The sequence below is a fragment of the Dendropsophus ebraccatus genome, chromosome 11 (genome assembly GCF_027789765.1).
Source record: "Dendropsophus ebraccatus isolate aDenEbr1 chromosome 11, aDenEbr1.pat, whole genome shotgun sequence".
In the NCBI taxonomy this organism is placed as follows: domain Eukaryota; kingdom Metazoa; phylum Chordata; class Amphibia; order Anura; family Hylidae; genus Dendropsophus; species Dendropsophus ebraccatus.
Window position 1 is genome coordinate 14,921,620 of NC_091464.1, and position 22,740 is coordinate 14,944,359.

At 44.6% G+C, this 22,740-nt stretch overlaps 2 protein-coding genes across 2 annotated transcripts in view; both read left to right on the forward strand.

Annotated features, from left to right (window-relative positions):
• LOC138768211 (amine oxidase [flavin-containing] A-like) overlaps positions 1–4,817 on the forward strand; it is a 70,561-nt gene extending 65,744 nt beyond the window's left edge. Inside the window, exon 15 of the mRNA XM_069946371.1 lies at positions 4,412–4,817. Coding sequence (XP_069802472.1) covers positions 4,412–4,567 — 156 coding nt within the window. The 3' untranslated portion in view covers positions 4,568–4,817. The remainder of the gene's footprint in view (positions 1–4,411) is intronic.
• Positions 4,818–21,056: 16,239 nt separating this feature from the next.
• Positions 21,057–22,740, forward strand: part of LOC138767472 (amine oxidase [flavin-containing] B-like) — a 49,290-nt gene continuing 47,606 nt past the window's right edge. The window contains exon 1 of the mRNA XM_069944978.1: positions 21,057–21,335. Coding sequence (XP_069801079.1) covers positions 21,290–21,335 — 46 coding nt within the window. The 5' untranslated portion in view covers positions 21,057–21,289. The remainder of the gene's footprint in view (positions 21,336–22,740) is intronic.

Genomic DNA, 22,740 nt, shown 5'->3' on the forward strand with positions numbered 1-22,740 from the left:
TGATGGAAATTGAAGCTGGTGGGATACAGCTGTAGGGAAATTGGGCTAATGATTATGGTTTGTAAATAAGACATGACTTCATTGTGAGCGGGCGCAGCACTATTACAAGCACTTAGCGGCTGATCTCAGTTCAGTTTTGTAAATTCTTTTTTTTTTTCATTTGTTTAACTTATAATGGGGTGATGGTAGTTTGGAAGGTAAGAGCGGTGCGTTATTTGTACCATCATAAGTGAGGGTGCTAGACTTTAACCCCTTAAAGACCGGGCTAATCTTTGTTTTTGCGTTTTCGTTTTTCGCTCCTTATATATAAGGCCATAGCAGTTGCATTTTTACACCCACATGAGCCCTTATTTTTTGCGTCACTAATTGTACTTTGCAATGAAAGGCTGAATTTTTGCATAAAATATGCTGCGAAACCAGAAAAAAATTATATGCGTGGTGAAACTGAAGAAAAAAAACGAAATTCTTTTTTCTTTGGGGGGGGGGGGGCTTCGTTTTACGCCGTGTGTCCTATGGAAAAACTGACATGTTTTATATGTTTCTCAAGTCGGTACGATTGAAACGATATGTAACATGTATAACTTTTATATTAATTGATGGCTCGCAAAAAAATAAAACCTTTTACAGAAAATAAACGTTCCTTAAAATCACTCTATACCCAGGCTCATAGCGCTTTTATTCTTTGGTCTATGGGGCTGTGTGAGGTGTCATTTTTTGCGCCATGAAGTGTTCTTTCTATCAGTACCTTCATTGCGCATATGCGACTTTTTGATCGCTTTTTATTACAATTTTTCTGGATTTGATGCAACCAAAAATGCACAATTTTGCACTTTTGGAACTGTTTTGCACTTACGTCGTTTACCGTGAGGGATCATGAATTAAATAAATTAATATTTTGGGCGATTACGCACGTGGCGATACCAAACATGTTTGTTTATTTATTTATTTTTATTTATAAAATGGGAAAAGGGGGGTGAGTTGGATTTATTAGGGGAGGGGATTTTTTATTAATAAAAACACTTAATTCTTTTTTTACATACAGTAATTAGAAGCCCCCTGGGGGACTTCTATATACACAGCACTGATCCCCCTGGGGGACTTCTATATACACAGCACTGATCCCCCTGGGGGACTTCTATATACACAGCACTGATCCCCCTGGGGGACTTCTATATACACAGCACTGATCCCCCTGGGGGACTTCTATATACACAGCACTGATGCCCCCTGGGGGACTTCTATATACACAGCACTGATCCCCCTGGGGGACTTCTATATACACAGTACTGATCCCCCTGGGGGACTTCTATATACACAGCACTGATGCCCCCTGGGGGACTTCTATATACACAGCACTGATCTCCAATTGAGATCAATGCTGTGTATATAATAGAGCAATGCTCCATCAGATCGGTGCTCTATTATAATGGTCTTCTGCAGACCATCTACATAGATTGCCGAGCCAGGATCAGCGTCATTCTGACGCTGAGCCCCGGCCGACTCATTACAACGGATCCCGGGGGAAGGGGGGGGGGGCAGAGATCCCCCAGGGGGGGGGGATCCCCCACTAGACACCAGGGACAGGAGCCACCACCACTATACAAATGCAGCTGTCAGCTTTGACAGCTGCATTTGAATAGTTAATTAGCCGGCCGTGGCGGCTAATACCCACGGTCCCTGGCTGCACATAGCAACCGGGGACCACGGGCTACAGAGAGGGCACACGCTGCGAGCCCTCTCTGATCCCCCTTAACGGCCGCATGACGGGTATACCCGTCATGCGTCGTTAAGGGGTTAAAGGGCAACTCCAGTGAAAAAAAAATTTAAAATTCTTTCAAATCAACTGGTGTCAGAAAGTGCCAGAGATTTGTAATCTACTTATATTAAAAAATATCCAGTCTTCCAGTACTTATCAGTTCTTTCCAGTCTGACACAGTGCTCTCTGCTGCCACCTCTGTCCATGTCAGGAACTGTCCAGAGCAGCTGCAGATCCCCGTAGAAAACCTTTTCCGCTCTGGATGTGGTGACCTTCCGCAGTGGTATGGAGGAGGTACGGCCAGTCACTTGCTAGGTGGTAAAGTGTGGCGCCAGTTCTATGGTGGTTGGCCAAGATATAGCCGGGCCCAGAGATGTTATGTCGTGACGCCAGTGCCGGTTGGCACACAGGTATGGTGGCACACCTGTTTTTAGTTTAAAGGGCCGGTTATACCTTGTCCTCCTGTGGACAGTGTCCTGTCGGGTTGTTGTGGGGTCCCTTCGGTACTTAACACGATGGTAAGGAGTGGAATAGTGACCCACCCGGACTATTGGTACTGCCACCCACAGAAAGGGGAGAAAACCCAAGGAGTGTGTGTGCTGTGTTGGTGCTTGGCGAGGAATCACAGAGTCTCTTTATCATAAATATAATCTAGTTTACTCCGAAGATACTTGCATGCAGCAGATCATACAGCTTTGCATTGATAGAACACTTTACACTTGATAAGACACTTGATAGTTTAGGATCCAGATGTGAGGTGAGAGTATAGAGAGTGGTACAGTCGTGCTGACTGGGTTGCATGCTGAGAGGTATGGAATAGGATCAGAAGAGTAGAGAGGATGATGTTGTTAGAGTCCCAACCCAAGTAATACTGTGCTCTGCCGGGATGTCGGAGTTAGAAATAGAATACTTGAGAAGAGAGAGAATACTTGTGCCTGTGTTTTGACTCTTTGGTCTTTGCACCACCTATTGCCCTACCAGTGTCAAGGGACCCGTCCTAAAGGGTGGCACAAGCCCCAGACCTTGTTACCTGTGATGAGCGAAATGCTAAGGTTTCCCTGCTTACACCCACGCTGTGAGATAGAGTTCGTAGACTTCTAGCAACTTTGCTGTATCTGGATCAGTTCCTTTACTTTCTTTATGGATACTGTCCTGCTTTGTGTCTCTCCTTGTTCACGGCGTGGGTTGAGATGATCTCTGACTTCTCCTTTCTAGTCAAGGTCTAACACTGCATAGTGTTGAGTGGCGTTACTTGAGAAGAAACTGTAGGTTGCATGTGCCTAGGTCTGCTTCAGGTCCCCAATTATGGACTGCTTCAAGACTGGGGACCTGGCAGGGGGCCAGGGCCCAAGTGGACCCTGTAGAATGTTTTCCGGCTTGTGTCTTTCCTCTACAGAATCTAGCGGCAAAAGACACTACACTTCCTCTGCCCATTTGAATTTCTATCTTCAGCCCCTGTAAGGTGTGCTGTGAATGGGTGAGGAGTGCACAAGTGAGAAGTAAAGAGAGAATTGATAGGATAGAAGAAGAGTGTACTCTCATTGGTCCACAGATCCATGTGACATATAAACAAACAATAACCCTTTCAATACTACAGCTGTGCAATAAGGGAACACAAATACTTGCAAAAGCGACATCTTGTGGCGAAACGTTGGCACTACTACATCACCACACTGGAAAAAGTACAGGCTTTTACGAAGGATGTAACTAATAGCAACACCTGTGGTGGGACACCACATGGACAGTTCCTGACATGGACAGAGGTGGCAGCAGAGAGCACTCTGTTAGACTGGAGAGAATACACCACTTCCTGCAGGACATACAGCAGCTGATAAGTACTGGAAGACTGGAGATTTTTAAATAGAAGCAATTTACAAATTTATATAACTTTTTCTGACATCTGTTGATTTGAAAGAAAAAAAAATCACTGGAGTTCCCCTTTAATAACACTGTTATAATCCAAATAATTTATAATCCAAAAATATTTTTGTCCCATCCTCAAGAAAAGTATCAGATCAGTGAGGGTGTTACACCCGGCTTCCCCACTGATCAACTGTTTGATAGAGCTGCACTCCTGGAATACATAGTAAAGCAGGAGGCAGAGCGCTCCCTCCACTGTGTAGTCACCAAGATTGGTTATTGAAGTAGCTAAACTACAGTAACCGATCTTGGCCACTACATACTTCAAAAATAAGTCCTACCTCGAAAATAAGGCCCAGGTTGATTTTGTGGGGTTACTGAAATAGGCTTTAAATATAAGCTCTACCTCAAAAATAAGTCCTAGTTGCAGTCAGGACCCCCAGGTTATGTCACATGACTTCAGTGATGTCACAGACATGGAAAATAGGTATACCGTAGCTCGCAACCGGCCTGGACAAGTGACCCGCAACCTTCCGCCACAACGGGGCAAAATCGCTTCACCTGCTTCTCGAGTCCACAGATTTAGGACCAGATGCACTCATCTCTGCCTGGTTTACTGTACATGTAACGGTACAATTTTACCCCCAGACAATGTGAGTACAAAAAGAAAAAGTCCTAGTCCTTGTAATCAATTTCCCCTCTGCTGGCTGCCGGATTTTAGAAATCGACGGACTTCTCCTTTGATAAAGATCTGCGGGTTCCTTGTCATCTAACGCTGTGATCTTTCCCTTCCAGGACGTTCCTGCTCTCCCATTTAATAGATCATTCTTGGAAAGGAATCTGCCATCAGCTGGAGGATTTGTTAGGTTCATTGGCTTCTCCACGGTTCTCGCTACAGCAGCTGCCCTTGTGCACGTTGCATATAAGAAAGGCTTCATCCCTCGTGTGTAATCCGTTCACGACATCATTCTCGTTTTCCTGAATGACGACAATCAGCCGATTCTGTTCTGTCATTTTATATACTGATTATCATTATTGTCTTTATGTTAAACTAACCCAAAGCTGCTTCAGCCGTATCTCATATATCGCTAATTGTGAAAGTGATATTTTGTAAACAGGGAATATAATAGATAATAATCATAATATTTTCACTATATTAATATATTGTATACCAGGGATGGGGAACCTTCGGCCCTCAAGCTGTTGCAAAACTACAATTCCCATCATGCCTGGACAGCCAAAGCTAAAGCTTTGGCTGTTCAGGCATGATGGTAATTGTAGTTTTGCAACAGCTGGAGAGTCGAATGTTCCCTACCCCTGTTCTATACCCATACTACTTCCATCATTGCCTCAGGATTATATTCTAATATCAGGAATGCTGTAAACTATGCAGATTTATGAATAAGCTCAGGACTAATAAGGGAATTGTGTTCTGCACATATATGTCCAATTCCCAACCAGAAACTAGTTCAAGAAATCATTGCAATAGGTCTGGCTTGGTAACAGGGACTGCTTGGTTAGACTCTGTTCACACTGCGTTTTAGCATTCGTTTCATTGTATCCATTTTCGAACGTTTAATTTTAACGTACAGAAAAACGTGGCCGATCACGTTTATGTCTACACTGAATAATTGTCGTTTTAGTCCATTTTTTTAAATAACGTTAATCAATGGAAAACGGATCCTGATGGATGGCATACAACTGCGTCTTTTTGTCCCTATAAAAAGGGATGTGTTAAACGAACAGGCCCCAGCTTCACAATAAGAGAAATATTGATGTGTTCTTGCTTATGTAATCGCCCCTTCAATCTTTAGTTTGAACACTTCTCCGGCTATACCAATTACCGCTACAGTTATCGTGCTAACTGTTAACACTAATCAGGTGGAAAACGTTTGTCAGTCAAGGTGTTTCACCCTCTGATTATGTTCACAATGTGTTAAAGGGGTTATTTAGTGCTACAAAAACATGGCCACTTTTCCCCTACTGTTGTCTCCAGTTCAGGTGCAGTTTGCAATTAAGTTCCATTTACTTCAATGGAATTGAGTTTCAAAACCCCACCCAAACTGGAGACAACAGTAGGGGGAAAGTGGCCATGTTTTTGTAGCGCTGGATAACCCCTTTAAAAAAAAAAAAATGCCGGACGCCCAATATACACAGTGTATTAAATAATGGATGTTGTTTGCACGGACGTCAAATTAATGTTCTTGCTGCATATTTTTTTTGTTCACTGGCCTGTCACCGTCTTTACTACCAAATTTAATGGACCTTCCAAAAAGAATCACACCCAAAAGAGACAGAACTAGAATATTGTACCAAAATCCGTCATTGACGGACGCCCACAACACAAAATGTAATTTGGTACTCAAAATGATGGACGGCATTTTAAAGGGGGGGAGGGGCAAAATGTCTAATTAGCATAAAGATTTAACTCCTAATAGCAAGGAAATGGCCCAGAGGATGAAGGTAAGAAACTTACCTTCATTGTCAGCTCCCCATGGGGAAGCTGACAAGAGATTCTTCTAACCTGCTGATAGTTTCCCTTTAAGGCAGGGATTGGGAACTTCCATCATGCCTGGACAGCTAAAGCTTTGGCTGTCCTCGCATGATGGGAGTTGTAGTTTTGCAACAGCTGGAGAGCCAAGGTTTCGTACCCCTGCTTTCAGGAAAAGAACAATACCTAGTTTTTGGTACCAAACCAGCCAATTTCCCATTTACTTCATTGGAATGCATTATAATGTAAAGTATCGGCAAAAATCGGCCATTGTTTAAAAACTATAGTTTTAAAAATAAGCATCAGTTATTTGTTGTTAAAATGACGGCAGTCCAATAAAAACGGCCAGCATTTTGATGGTGTGTGAACATAGCCGTATACTGACAAATACAGTCATATTTTTAACTCAGTTACGGTCAATTTTACTTTTTATTTTACCGTGTGTGAATATAAATGTGGTGACTAAATTATCATTTCAGCATTGACAATGTGTGCTCATGAGTTTTTAAAGCTTTGTTTTTTTTTAACCAACCCCCATGGCTTCTTCTAGGTGATGTTTTTATGTAGGATATATAAAGCAGACAATCCATGCTTCCTTCAGGAGGTCCGAAAAGTTTACTTGAAGATAATGTCTCATGCTTTCTTTTTTGCTACTAATCATTGTTCGTGTTTGTGTTTTCATAGAATTTTTACATAACAGAAATAATTTTTTACTATATGAAATAGATTGTGTTCCGTCAGTGTTACGATGATCTATTACAGAACAAATTCATTTCTATAAAAGCAATTGTGTTATAAAAAATAAGGTATAACCTGTTTTCTATTAAAAAACCTGCAAAATACTAAAACAAAGTATTATATGATGAAATGTGTCATTGATGGAAGGCCATGTAAGATGTGGCAGATCCTACAATAAAAGTACAGTACAGTCTGTGTCAATAGTGGTTTCTTGAATGAATGGAAACCAGCTTGAATGGCTGCAGAATGCCTATCTCATCTCTAAGGGGGTACTGTTTGTTTTTGTGAAGACCACCAGCTTGCATAAGGTCCCCATACACCTTAGACTAAGGGCCCTATTACACGGAGCATAGAGACAACAATCAGCTGATGAAACGATCATCGGCTGATCATTGCTTTAGGCCCAAACCTAAAAGAAGAAGTCTGCTTCTTCTTGGGTCCCGTGCGCTGCAGCTTCAGAGAGGCCTGTCTCAGCTGACAGGCCACTCAGCCGATCACTGATCGTAGTGGTCCCGGCCAGTGATTGGTTGAATGGCCTGTCAGCTAAGACAGGCCGCTCTGAAGCTGCAGCGCACGGGACCCAGAAAGAAGCAGACTGCAGGGGGAGCCCTTGAGCATGGATAGGTAATGTATACTGTTTAAGCACAGCTGCATGGGCATCGGTAATGATGTCCTTGCAGCCCTAGCTAAACCATTATCGTACCGTGTAATAGGCCCAGTAAACAAGGGCAGATCGGCGCTCATTTACAGTATTCATCGGCCATGTTATAAGGCTTTACATTGGTTGTACCAGCGGGTTCAGCTGTCAGTATAAGGTGTATGGGCTCTCCCAAACAACCACTGACAGGTGATGTTAGTGGCCACAGTGGTAGGGCGTGATGGAAAATCACTGGCCGACCCCTTTGTCCCCCCCGTCGTGCCTTCATACTGTTTGAAAGAAGAAAGCCAAAAAAAAGCTTATATTACTGCTGATGGGGTCACTGCAATCCTTAAAAAAAATAGCCTTTCTAAGTGTAGCCGATGGACGATTGCAGCAAAGAGCCACATGAATAATCCAGGAAATTGTAGGAACACTAAGGGCCCTATTCCACCGCACAATTATAGTTCGCATAATTGTTAACGATTAACGATCTCAAACGACCGCTATTGTGAAAGACATGAAAACGTTCACTCATTTCCATGGAACGATAATCGTTACTTATGATCGTATTTGCGATAGTTTTTTCTTCGCTATTTATTCGCTATTGCGTTTGTATCTACTGTGAACGACCGAACGACGTCTTATTCAATGCGAACGATTTGCGAACGAGCAACGATAAAAATAGGTCCAGGTCGTATAAAGCAATCAACGATTTCTCGTTCGGTTGTTAATCGTTAACTGCATTTCAACAATTATCATTTAGATTCGAACGATTTAACGATAATCTGAACGACACTTGTCCGGTGGAATAGGGCCCTTAGGCATTTATTAATTCATTTACAATACATTCTAGGAGTAACAAATTCCTGGTTAGGAATCACTAAACTAAACCATTTTAGTTTGGGGATATGTTATATGCCAAGTTGCCCATGGTTGCACTGTTAAGAAAGTACTTTAAAGAAAGTAGCCCCATATTACCAGGGTGGAAAGGCGCATGGTGGTAGGTACTAGGTAATACCAAGGGGATTAGTGTTAGCAACTTTACGGGGTAACTGTAAACCTCTGTTTAGTAATGGAATGTTGTATATTTCTGAAAAGATATTCCTAAACATGTACAAAAAAACAAATATACTTACCTTTCTTAATGTAAGAAGCTACTTAGAGAGCAGGCACTCCTGTCATTTTGAAAGGAGTCCCAGCTTCCTTTATAGTAAACAAAAATTTAAATGAAAAAAGTTTGTAACAACCAGTAGTCTTGCTAGAGCTGACCGCCCAAACAAACTAAGAAATCGGGAGAGTAAGGTCCAAACTCCATATATTTTGTGTGCAGATGGGAAACTTCAAGGTCAACATCCCTGAAGCACACTGGGCTTTATAGCAGAGTGTTAAAAAAAAAAAAAAACACCTAAAGGACTCTTACACTGTGGGAAACAAGATTGAACTTTTAGGCCCTTAATTCTAAGCATTGTGTCAGGCATTGCTGATCACCTGCCCAATACCATCCCTACAGTCAAGCATGGTGGCTTCATCAGGCTTTGGGGGTGTTTTTCAGCAGCTGAGAAAGGGAGAATAGTCATGGTGGAGTAACAATTGGATGGGGCAAAGCACAGAGTACAATAAATAAAACCCTGATCCATAGTGCACTGGACCTCAGAATGGGAGAAGGGTTCACCTTCCAACAAAACAATCACCCTAAGCATATAGCCAAGACAACACAGGAGAAGCTTGGGGACTCTCTGAATGTCCTTGAGTGGCCCAGACAGAGCCCTGACTTTAAACCAACCTGTCCACCATTCAACCTGACAGCTTGAGAGGATCTTCAGAGAAGAATGGCAGAAAATGCCCAGATCCAGTGGCATCATACCCAAAAAGACTGGAGTCCGTAATGGTTGCCAAAGGTGCTTCAACCAAGTACTGAATAAATACTCTGATCTAAAGACTTTCCGAATATATTATTGATAGATAGTGTAGATAGGTGGATAGATACTGCATATAGTTACATAGGTCTTACCTTACATTGTTTTTCTACCCCTTTTTGTGCCCGGTTTTGCATTCGGTGACAGCAGTTTAGGGCCTGAGGATGTATAAATAAGCTGAGATGGTGATAATTTATGCCCCAACGTACATTCCACGGATGCTCCATTGATGGCCATAATAATGCTTCCCTAGATTTACACAATTGCCCTTTCTATATATGCAATCTACGTGTATTCTAGAAGGAAACAAATGATCCTTAGAGCCTTCTGGGCATAGTGCCATGTTTTATACAGGAAAGAGAATGGCTTTAGTGTGAGTTAATTGTGGCTTAATGATTGCACCGAAACACACAGCATGGAATGATTTACAGCGTTACAACTTGTCTTGTTTCCATGACGACCTATACGCCAAAAGACATTTGACATAGTTCTTATTTTCACTTTGGCATCAAGCGCAAAATGGACAACGGTGGGAATGATGAGTGTTACTATGGCAACGCCTCATAGAAGAAGAGGCAGGTGAATAGGTGTTGATCACAGCTTCTCTGTCTGAAATACACATTATACCTAAATATATTATTATAACTATTATTTATTATAAGGCATCATTATTGGTGACAGACTAGTACACACACTTACCAGCAACAACATTAAAGCAAATGTACCAGATGGAGTCAAATTTTTTTTTTCACTACCTGGTCAGCACCAGTGCTCTATGTAGTGGAGGTGGGCCCAGTGCCCCCAGTATAAGGGTAACCTTTACCCTCGGTAACACAGCTAGACGTGATTCTAATGGATCTCTGTGACGGCTCTGACCAGGTAATGAAAAAAATTCCTACTCCAACTGGATGTGAATCAGCTACCGATCAGTCAGTAACAGGGGTTTAACCCCTAGCCGCACCAGTCAGTTATTGTATGTCCTGGCAGGAGGTTACTTTCCGCACCAGGATGTACAACAACTTACCGGCTCCTGGTGCTCACTGTTTACATAAACAGCGATCGGGAGTCGCAGCTAAACCGTCAGCTGATAGCTGAGTCGGTAATGATCCACTGATGTCAATGCAGATATCAGTAAACCCCCAGCCTCGGCCTCTGCTGAGTTCTGGGATCCGGGGGAAACCTCTCTCTCCTCCTGGCAGCATCTGATGTCCCTGTGATCGGCATCCACACCCCACCCCCGGTCCCGGGACTCACTCCGAGCTCCGGGATCCCCTCCTGGTAGGCATGTGACCAGCGTCTGTCCAATGATGTTGCTCCATGCTTCTCTATACTGTGATCGGCAGCTCTGAGATCAAAGCTGTCAATCACAGTGCCTGACAGTAGGGAGGGCAGAGGCTGGATGCAGACCCTTGTCTACCCCCACTAGCTGAATGCTTATTAGTGGGAAAAATTACATTTTTTCTCTCTCACCGGCCCTTTAAAATTAGGTACAATGGGGGTGACTCCCCCAGTAGTATATAGCCCCCCTGTGCGCTCTCCCCCAGTAGTATATAGACCCCTGTGTGCTCTCCTCAGTAGTATATAGCCCTGTGCACTCTCCCCAGTAGTATATAGCCCCCCTGTGCGCTCCCCCAGTAGTATATAGCCCCCTGTGTGCTCCCCCAGTAGTATATAGTCCCCTGTGCGCTCTCCCCCAGTAGTATATAGCCCTATGCGCTCTCCCCAGTAGTATATAGCCCCCTGTGCACTCCCCCAGTAGTATATAGCCCCCTGTGCGCTCCCCCAGTAGTATATAGTCCCCTGTGCACTCCCCCAGTAGTATATAGTCCCCTGTGCGCTCTCCCCCTGTAGAATATAGCCCCCCTGTGCGCTCTCCCCAGTAGTATATAGCCCCCTGTGCACTCCCCCAGTAGTATATAGCTCCCCTGTGCGCTCTCCCCAATAGTATATATCCCCCTGTGCGCTCTTCTCCTCCCATATTGCACCCCTGTGTGCCCTCCCCCAGTAGTATATAGCCCCCCTGTGCGCTCTCCCCCAGTAGTAAATAGCCCCCCTGTGTGCTCTCCCCCTGTAGTATATAGCCCCCCCTGTGCACTCTCCCCCTGTAGTATATAGCCCTCCTGTGCACTCTCCCCCTGTATTATATAGCCCCCCTGTGTGCTCTCCCCCTGTAGTATATAGCCCCCCTGTGCGCTCTTCCCCTGTAGTAAATAGCCCCCCTGTGCGCTCTCCCCCTGTAGTATATAGCCCCCCCTGTGCGCTCTCCCCCTGTAGTATATAGCACCCCTGTGCACTCTCCCCCTGTATTATATAGCCCCCCCTGTGTGCTCTCCCCCTGTAGTATATAGCCCCCCTGTGCGCTCTTCCCCTGTAGTATATAGCCCCCCTGTGTGCTCTCCCCCTCTCATATAGCCCCCCTGTGCGCTCTCCCTCTCCCATATATCCCCCCTGTGCGCTCTTCCCCTCCAATATAGCATAAAAAAAAAAAACACTTATACTCACCTGGGTCCGGCGTCTCCTCTTCTGTTCCCTCTTGTGGCCGCACTGCAGTGGTCACAAGAGGCTGCTTTCCCCTTGGCCCGGCGCCGGCGCAGTGACGTCACTCGAGCGTCGTCACCAGAGGCATAGAGCGTCCTCTTGTGACTGCTGCGGCCAGTGAGGGGTGACTGATAGGGAGGGAGCTGATGGCTCCCTCTCGGTCAGTGCTGCTGCACGGTTACTATGAGCGCTCTTTATGAGTGCTCAAAATTACTGTGCAGAGCGCAGCTGCAGCTGGGGTCCGGACAGCTGGCCTCCGCGGTCCGCCAGTTGAGGACCCCTGCTCTAGACTGACGAATACACTAACAGCCTGGGAACAGTGCCAAGGAGGAAGGTAAGAGACATACCACCATCTTCGGCGCCCAATGCAATATGAGGGGCCCTTTAAGCGCCTTTAGGATCAGGGACATAACTGTACGTCCTTTCTTGCAGTGCATTGCCGCTCAAGGATGTACAGTTACTTCCTGGGATGCCATCCTGCAGAGGATCTGCATTGCACTGTAATGTGCCTGTAATCAGGCAATCAAATAGTGATGTCCCCATGGTGGGAAAGTAAAATTAAGTACAACAGTAAATGAAACACACACAGAAATAAATAAATAAATAAGGTACACAACACATAAAATCCCCATAGCCCCCAATGCAATAATAAATGTAAAAAAATAATAATAATAATAAAGTACACATATTTTGCATTGCCGCTGGCAATAAAATTATCAAACAGCTAAACCCGCACTGTGACCACAGGGGATAAAAAAGAAAATCACAAATTTTATCATTTTTTCAAGAACTGATATTGGCCAAGTACAATATGTCACGAGAAACAATCTGAGAATTGCTAGGATAAGTTATAATATCACAGAGGTATAACCCCATAAAGGGAGACTGGTGGGATTTAAAAAATGGGCTTTGGTTCTGGAAGAAAGTAGGGCTGGATAACCCCTTAAACACCTTTTTTTATATTTATTAAATATATGTGTTCTCCTTGTGTAACGTAATGTTACTCCTGGGGTACTAGAGGAAAACTATGGTAAAGATGCATGTTTCAAAAGAAAAGGTATACACTAGAGATGAGCGAACTGGGTTCGGGTTCAAGTCCATCTGAACTCGATCGTTTGGCATTTGATTAGCTGGGGCTGCTGAACTTGGATAAAGCTCTAAGGTTGTCTGGAAAACATGGATACAACCAATGACTATATCCATGTTTTCCACATAGCCTTAGGGCTTTATCCAACTTCAGCAGCCACCGCTAATCACATGCCGAAAGTTCGGGTTCGGATGGACTCCAGCATGCTCCAGGTTCACTCATCTCTAGTATACATGTAAAATAATCCTCAGCTCCCCCATCTAATCGTAAGTCTCTTGGACACCATCACTTCATCCTCAAAGATGCATGAGAAACAGACCCACAGTAGCTGTGGTAACTGCTTGGGAAGATTAAGGGTACTATTACACGGAACGATAATCAGCCGAATCGGCCCGATTTGGCCGATTATCACTCCATGTAGTAAATACAACGATCAGCCGATGACAACGATCATCCGCTAATCGTTGATATAGGTTTGGACCTATTTTCGTCTGGCGCCGACCGCGCACCGCTACGTGTAATAGCGGTGCGCGGCCAGCGACTGACGATATACATTACCCATCCACGTTCCAGGGCTGCTCCTGCGGTCTTCTTCTCCCCGGGTCCTGCGCGCTCTAGCTTCAGAGTGGACTGTCAGCTGACAGTCGCAGCCTGTGATTGGCTGAGCGGCCTGTCAGCTGACAGGCCACTCTGAAGTTAGAGCGCGTGGGACCCGTGGAGAAGACCGCAGCAGCAGCCCTGGAACGTGGATAGGTGATGTATATATTTAGGCAAGGGCTGCAAGGACATCGGTAACAATGTCCCTGCAGCCCTTGTTTAACGATTATCGGGGGGTGTAATAGGTCCAGATCTAGCAGATCGCTGCTCGTTTACAGGTATTATCGGGCCCCCATCGGCCCGTCTGATACCACCCTAAGACTACGCTGCCAGTCTTAAACTAGGCCCGGCCCCCTTTTCGTCACCCGAAGAGATGCATGACTCAGTTAGCAACTATTATGCATTTTTGCTCTCTTGAAGTTAAATCAAGTTTTATCAAATTTTCTTATGTACATTGTATGTCTGAAGAACAAAAAGTGGAGAATATTGTTTTTTAGATTGTCGGTATTTTCACAATATGTATGACCGTGCCAATAAATCAGGTAGCAGGACCCATTGCATTTTAATTGGGTTATCTGGAAAGAAGAGAATCAGGCCAATAAATCACATAGTAGGACTTTTGCATTTTAAGGCTATGTTCCCACAATGTTATTTTTATAATGACTGCCACTAACAATGGTCACTATTATTTACCACATGCAGCTGCTGCAATCCCATCTCGGAGGATATCTTCCAAGGCAGCCAATGGGAGGAAATGCAGTGCTAGATAGCAGCGGACTCACAACATTTTATGCTCTTCAGATAATCCCTTCAAAGTGTTACGTGTCCCAACGGGGCTATCCCGGATCAGCAGCGAGATCCACGGCTAATCTAGAAGTTCGGGTCTCCGTGAATATGGAGACGCAATGTGACGGTTATGTTATTGGATCCATTAGGGTTAAGCACATTCAAGTCTCATTGCATCTCTGTATGAATGGAGACCTGAACTTCCGGATTAGCAGTGGATCTTGTTGCAAATTTGGAAGCGGACAATAATGACAGCTATACTTTAAAGTTGGGCCATTGAGATAATTACATAATTTGTTATTAAAGGAAAAGTCCGACGCCGCTCCTGGGTCCCGTTCACATCAGCTGTTGACTTGCAGCTCTGCTAGATGCAACATCATGACCTTGGCTGAGTGATTGCCCGCCCAGCCAATCAGTAACCAGGGCGGGATATCGCCACAGTCACTGACTGTACTTCCGTGGGACTTCTATACCACAGTAACAATAACTTCATGATGCTTTATCTAAATAATATTTCATACCACATTTTATCTTCTGGTAATAGATGTTATACGATAAATTAATTGGCCGAAAATATCTTACAAGGCCCATGGAATCCTTTGGAATTGACAACCATCTAATTGTGTTCCTCCTCTTAGGATGTGCCGGCTCTGCCAATCACAACAACATTTTTGGAAAGACATTTGCCCTCTACGCAAGGCCTCCCGAGATTCATTGGCTTCTCGGCTTTCTTTGCGACAGCAGCGGCTGGAATTATAGCCATCAAGAAGGGTCACCTGAGTCTTAAATGCAATTTAAATTTTCATCAAAGATCTTGACTCTTACAGTGAATCTGGTCTAAAGCTAGCAGAAAAGGAGCACGTGGTACTAGTGATTCTAGCGCTGAATATTCTAAGGATCTCATGATTAAATACTCTATTTGTTTCTATAGTAAAATAACTCCTCCTCCTCTTCCTCCTCTTCCTCTTCTTCCTCCTCCTCTTCTTCCTCCTCCTCTTCTTCCTCCTCCTCTTCTTCCTCCTCCTCTTCTTCCTCCTCCTCCTCTTCTTCCTCCTCCTCTTCTTCCTCCTCCTCTTCTTCCTCCTCCTCTTCTTCCTCCTCCTCCTCTTCCTCCTCCTCCTCTTCCTCCTCCTCCTCCTCTTCCTCCTCCTCCTCTTCTTCTTCCTCCTCTTCTTCCTCCTCCTCCTCTTCCTCCTCCTCCTCTTCCTCCTCCTCCTTTCAAAATCTAAATTAACAGTAGATGTGATATAAAGTAAGTTTTCAATATACCATATTTACCAGTGTATAAGACGACTGGGCGTATAAGATTACCCCCCCCCCCTCCCCCCCAGCTTTTCCAGTTAAAATATAGAGTTTGGATTATACTGGCTGTATAAAACTATGGATCTTCTAACGCACAATAAATAAAAATGATTTAAAAAAAAAAAACATCAGAAAGAAGTGTCAGAGACAGAGACAGAGAAGAAGATACAATAATACCGATAAGAAACAAGGGGGTATAAGACGATCCCTGACTTTTGAGAAGATTTTCCTGGGTAAAAAAGTTTTAACACAGTTTTAGTTTAAGTTTTAGTCTTATATGCAGGAAAATACAGTACATTCATTATTGTTTGGTTGTTATCATGCTATAAAACCAAGCTGAACTTCCAGGCCCAGTCTCCTAAAGGCAGATTTTCTGACTTGTGCCTAGGAATTCCGGACAGTACAGAGAGTTACAGGTCATCTGAGTTAGAAAAAAAAGGACGTGCCCTGTTCTCCATGCTAACTAAAAAAAAAAAAAATAATGAATGTAAATTGCAAACTTGCTTCGCATCTACTGCTGAAAACACTTTAAGCTGTCATTTTATTTTGTTATAGTGCTTGAAAATCCCTATATTGTAATCCGTATTCTTCTTCTTCTTCTTCTTCCGTTAGTTCTTCTTCTTCCAGCCATTTTTCTGCGCGTAATACAGCCCGAACCGCTTTGCGCACACACTCCGTTCAAACTGCGTTTCGAAGCCCTCGGCGGTGTGTGGTGTGCTATCTATTTTTCGTTTCAATCGGATTTGTCGTTTTTAAGAAATTTACGTTAAAGACCCCAAATTTCCCATAGAAAATAATGGCCCATTGCAAATAATGGCCACACTCTAACCGCTGACAGCCAATCACAGCACATATGCAAATAGCTGAAAAATAGGAGCCAATAGGAACTCTAAGGTGTCGTCAGGCAATGTATCACACCATCCACAGTCACATGTCCACTATTGGCCAATAGAAGATGTAATATATGGAAGGTCCTTAACGATTTTATCTCCCTGACATGAGTAAGATTGTCATGGTAACCGAGCAATGATCTTTACCATTATAAGTACCCAGATCGCTCTTAAAGGGACCCAGGTCGCCCTTAAAGAAACGCAAGTCGCTCTTAAAGGGACCCAAGTCACTCTTAAAGGGACGGCAGCGTGAAATTGGTCCCTTTAAGTGCGACCTGGGTCCCTTTTAGCATGAAATTGGTCCCTTTAAGAGCAAAATGGGTCCTTTTAAGAGCGACCTGGGTCCCTTTAAGAGCAACCTGGGTCCCTTTAAGAGTGAAATTGATCTCTTTAATAGCGACCTGGGTCCCTTTAAGAGCAAAATGGGTCCCTTTAGGAGCAACCTGGGTCCCTTTAAGAGCGACCTGGGTCCCTTTAAGAGCGACCTGGGTCCCTTTAAGAGCTAAATAGGTCCCTTTAAGAGCGAAATGGGTCCCTTTAAAAGCGACCTGGGTCCCTTTAAGAGCTAAATGGGTCCCTTTAAGAGCGAGCTGGGGCCCTTTAAGAACGACCTGGGGCTCTTTAATAGCGAAATATCCCTGGGTCCCTTTAAGAGCGACCTGGGTCGCTTTAAGAGCGAAGGGACCCACGTCGCTCTTAAAGCGACCCATGCGCCAAGTTGCTCTTAAAGGAAGTTATTTTTCCCTTTAAGCGTGAAATTGGTCCCTTTAACAGCGACCTGGGTCCCTTTAAGCGTGAAATTGGTCCTTTTAAGAGCAAAATGGGTCCTTTTAAGAGCGACCTGGGTCCCTTTAAGAGCAACCTGGGTCCCTTTAAGAGCGAAATAGGTCCCTTTAAGAGTAAAAATTGGTCTCTTTAATAGCGACCTGGGTCCCTTTAAGAGCAAAATGGGTCCCTTTAGGAGCAAGCTGGGTCCCTTTAAGAGCGACCTGGGTCCCTTTAAGAGCGACCTGGGTCCCTTTAAGAGCTAAATAGGTCCCTTTAAGAGCGAAATGGGTCCCTTTAAAAGCGACCTGGGGCCCTTTAAGAGCGACCTGGGGCTATTTAATAGCGAAATATCCCTGGGTCCCTTTAAGAGCGACCTGGGTCCCTTTAAGAGCGAAGGGACCCACGTTGCTCTTAAAGCGACCCAGGTCGCCAAGTTTCTCTTAAAGGGAAGTCACTGGTAAAGGGGCGCTCTTTTCAAGTACTGTGTATTTCCCTGGAAATGCAAATCTAGTTTTGATTTGATCTTTTTTTTTTTTTAAACCATAAATCCAAGTCCAACAATATAGTTTCAAAAGTTATTTTATCACCTCCAGAGAGGCACTTGAAGAAATCCCAATCCACTTAAAGCACAGGCTACTGCATTACAAAAAGATACTATAAACGGTGCCTGGATGCATTAGTAGACATAGCACAAATACTGTGATCAATAAGTGCTAAAAAGAGTCCACTTTTATGACTTTGATTTTTATTGTGTAATTAAGCTCTTGTAATTCTACATTGAGCTACTGTATATATTTACTCCTGCTAAACATATTCAAGAAAATACGGACAAGGAGAGAAAAGAGCGCTGCACCTCACACCTATGGCTGACACCAATGCCTCTCGGCTACATTTAAAAACCAACGCCAGGATGTTGGTATATAATTTGATCAATCCATATTGCCCCATGTACCACATGCAGGTCCCCTGGTTCACATCCCTACACTAACCTGCAGGAGTAATTGTGAGTGATTAGACCATGTTTACACTTGTGTTGCTTGATGGCAGCTTTCTCCGCCGGCGGTGCCTGCTGGGTTTTGGGGGGGGGCCCTTGGGGATTGGTCCTGTGACAGTGGGGTTGCAGGGCTGTTCTATGGCCTCCCTTCCCTGTTTCTGCTGGCTTTGCGGGGTTGGCGGTCACTGACTGACACGGTGGTGAGTTAGTGTATGTACTCATGTGAACCAGGGGACCTGCACGTGGTACATGGGGCAATATGGTTTGATCAAATTATATACCAACAGGCTACTAAAAGGGTTGTCTGGGAATTTTTCACTAAAGCGCATCCTGCCAGGGCCACGGAGGACATGTGAGTAATGTATACTTACATGTCCTATCGTCCCTCCCCCCCCCCCAGCTATCAGATCTTGGGCTACCCATTCTCCGCCGCTAACAGTGTTTTGTAAACATCCTGTGATGTCCCACTACCTCCATAAATGGCCGGTGAGCATAGACAGTATAGGATATCTGCAGTTTTACTCCATGTGAACTGGCCCAGTTGACTATTCAGTTGCTTGATTGACAGTCACAGGAATGCCACTAACACTTAAAACACGTAAAAAACAGACGGGGTCAGAATAAAGCCCAGTAGTAACCGCTGTAGAAAGCCATATGAGCGGTCACTAAGGGCTTAAAGTGAATGTTCCATCAGTATATTTGGTTCAAGTATTGCACATGTATAGAAAGGCGCCGGTGCCATCGTCCTTTTTTTGAACCGCGGCCTGGTTCCCCCGTACGGCGCTGTTCTATTCCTAGGCACATGTCGTTCTCTTCTCCTATCACAGGTGCAGGCCTGTTTTCCCTCCATTTTCTATCCTATCTCCATCTTTCTTCTTTTTGCACACACAGCCCCACCAATCACTAATAGACTTAGTTTGCCCCCTATAAAAAGGAGGGTAGTTCCTGGTGGGAGGGGTCTTCTAGTTCACTAGATAGAGCAACACAGAAACAGTTCCTGCTGCAGTGAAGCCAGGGCCTGGCTCCGGCCAGGACCCTTGTGGGGACTAAGAGACTTAACTTTATTTTTTCTGTGTAAGTAACGCCAGCTAGCATGCAGTGCTAGACCCCTCAGGAGGAAAGGACGCCCTCTAAGGATCCCCTTGTCCACACCAGGGATACATTCCACAAGATACAGGGCAGTATCCTGAGTATGGTACTGACCCCAGCAGGACAAACCTACAAGCTGTAGCGCCCGGAGTAGTGGATCCACTGGACCGGCACCAGCGATGGCACAAACCTCACCAGGGAGCGGAGTCTAAGGGGCCGCTGGTTTTCACCAGAGCCCGCCGCAAGGCGGGATGGACTTGCTGCGGCAGGCGACCCCCAGGTCGCTACCCCTGGCTTGGTTGCTGGTGTCGGCAGGCGAGGCGTGGCAGGAGATGGCACAGGCAATAGTCTGCAGATGAGAGAGCACGTGACAGGCTGGACACGGGAACAGGTGGAGTGACAGGGGAACAGGAACCAGGAACAGGGACTAGGGACCAAGTAACGGACAGGACTCAGGAACAGGGACTTGGGACCAGGTAACGGACAGGACACAGGAACAACAGGGAGCTGGGCCAAACGCTATGGGAAGCATGTAGAGGCTCCAACCCAGGGGACAGGGCATGCTGGGATTTATAGGGGAGTGATTAGGTGCAACTACCAATTAGGAGCGCACTGCCCCTTTAAATCTGAGACAGCCGGCGCGCGCGCGCCCTAGGAGGCGGGGACGCGCGCGCCGGCCGGCACAGCGGGAGACAGGAGCGTGGAGAGGTGAGGCGCCCCCCGGGGCCGAGGTGATAGCAGCGCCGGGTCCCCGACTATGGACACCGGCTGCTGCATGGGGCAGGAAGCGGTCGCGGCGGCGGCCCGGAACGCGGGACGCCGCCGCGGCTGTGACACAAGCCTACGTATCCTGCTGTAACACACGGCTCTGAAAGGTTTCACGAAGTTTGCTTCATCCAGTGCAGGGACTTTGGGCCTCGTACTACCCTTATAGGACGGATATCCTGACACTGTAGGCCATTAGGCGGTCAGATACGTGAGTACGAGTTTTCTTTCTTCTTCTCTCAACTACATTATCCCGGCAGAGTACACAGCTACATTGGACAGGGGCCTCAAGATGCTCCTTTACTCTCACTTCCATTGTTACAGCTTCTTCTACCTCTTGCCTGCACCTGCAGTTTACGAAAAGCCTTATTTTGTATTGAACTTAAAAGTACCTCAGTAAACGGACGTTATTTTGGTTAAGTTATTTGACTCTGTCAATCATTCTGCACCTACACATCAAGTTACACCCAAACCTGCGGTAGCAGTGCCTGTCAGACCGGGGGTGGGTACCCACACCACTCCAGGCCCACCTAACAGCCACAACACCACCAGAGCTACCTTGGCCAACAGCAGCACCCCATGCTGCTCCACCGCATAACCACAGCCTCAGCCATGATGTTTTATTATGTTTCTTTGTGCTGGATAACCACTTTTATTTCAGATAGGGTTATATAAAGCAGAATAAACCTTTAGCCTACACAATGAGTTCAAGAGCAAGTAACACAAGCAATGTGGGAAGCTGCTGTAAATGTTAGTTATTAACTATCACATCACAATAGGGCTCATTGAGCATAGTCTTACATAATATTCTGACTTTAAGCAGAATAAGCATTGACATGACACCTCACATATTGCATCAGAGCAGATAGCCCTCTATACATTGTTTATATAGGAAAGCTGCCAGGACCGAGCTTCCTACTAACACCCACTCTGCTGGCAACCAATCCCAGAGCACTAAGCTCCTAGTGCTCCGAAGCTGTAAGAAACAGCCTGGAGAAGAACAATAACAGGGATACGGCTCCCAGTCTGGAGAAGTCACCAGTGCATTCTACGCCAGGAGAAGAGAAAAACAATGAGGGACACATACGACGTCATAGTCATTGGTGGAGGCATCTCAGGTCTGTTGCAGTATACATTTACAGTTAATCATATAGAGTTGATAAATACTTGTTGAATATATATATATATATATATATATATATTTATATATATGTGCTAAATCTGAAAAAACAATCTTTTACTAATATGTAAAATTTTAGTGAAAGAATGAAATTTGGAGGATGGTGGGTGTGCTTGTTGGGGATGGCTGCGGTGAATATGATATTGTTCATATATATCTGACTGTGTAGGGCACACTCACACTTATGGATAATACAAAGCTGGATATGATATTTAACTATTTTACTAACTTTTCACCATTAGAGGCAAAAGAGAGTAAAACGTACAGTAAATCCAAATGATCTACATGGTCAAAGCACAAGATTATATGTCTCATGGTCTCTATTCTTGGCGATGGCTGCTGTGGCAGCAGAAGGGTTAATGTGACTATTACAGGTGATGGGATTATTGTAAGGATTATTGGTGTTGACTTGTATGTCAGTATATGTGACAATTTGGGAATTCTGATGCCTCGGGAAGGGGATTATCCAGGATTAGAAAAACATAGGGGGACATTTACTAAGGAGTCTAATGTGTGCAGGTATTATAATGGGGATTGGTGTGTATTTTGTTCCAATATCTTGTGACTGATTTAATAAAATGTAGCACTGCCATAGTGAATGTATCTAAGTAAAAAGTCGCAAAATTGCAAAAATTGTGCAAGCATTTTCACCTGGTACTGACCAGACGGAGGCCTGCACCTGTTTGTGCAACTTTTTAAAAAGTCGCAAATGATTAATTGGGCGCTAATCCTAGATTATACAAATTATCCAATTATTCACCAAAAAATAGGTGCAAAGCCCTTGAAATTTTTCCCCCATAATCCCTTCCTTCCTCAAACAATGTTATAACTGAGTTTCATTCACATCCATGGAACTGAGCTGCAGTACCATACACAAACTGAGGACAAGTGTGGTGCTGTTTCTGGAAGAAAGCAGCTATCTTTTTCTTATCCTGGCTAGCATCTCTATGATAATATAGTAAAGCTATCTAGTACATATGATATAAACTCTAACTTGAAATCTATGAACGTATTTGTTTTTAACCCTCTCATATCAGATATGCCTAAAGATACTTGATAATTTGTCCGTTTACATAACGGTATATAAAAAACAGACAAGTTGTAATTGTTAGGCCATCATAACAGATATAATTAATGACAAATGGGCAAAGTCCCACAGATTTTTTGACAGATAACTTCTTTAAAAGGTTACTCCGGGTTCTAGACTTTTCTAATATATGCCCGGGGAAAGGTCAGGTTGAAAATAATAAAGTGCACTTACCTCCCTGGCTCCCACAGCATGCTTGTATCTTACTGATCCGTCATGATCATGGTTCTGGAGCTTCATTGGCTGGGCGGGCCTG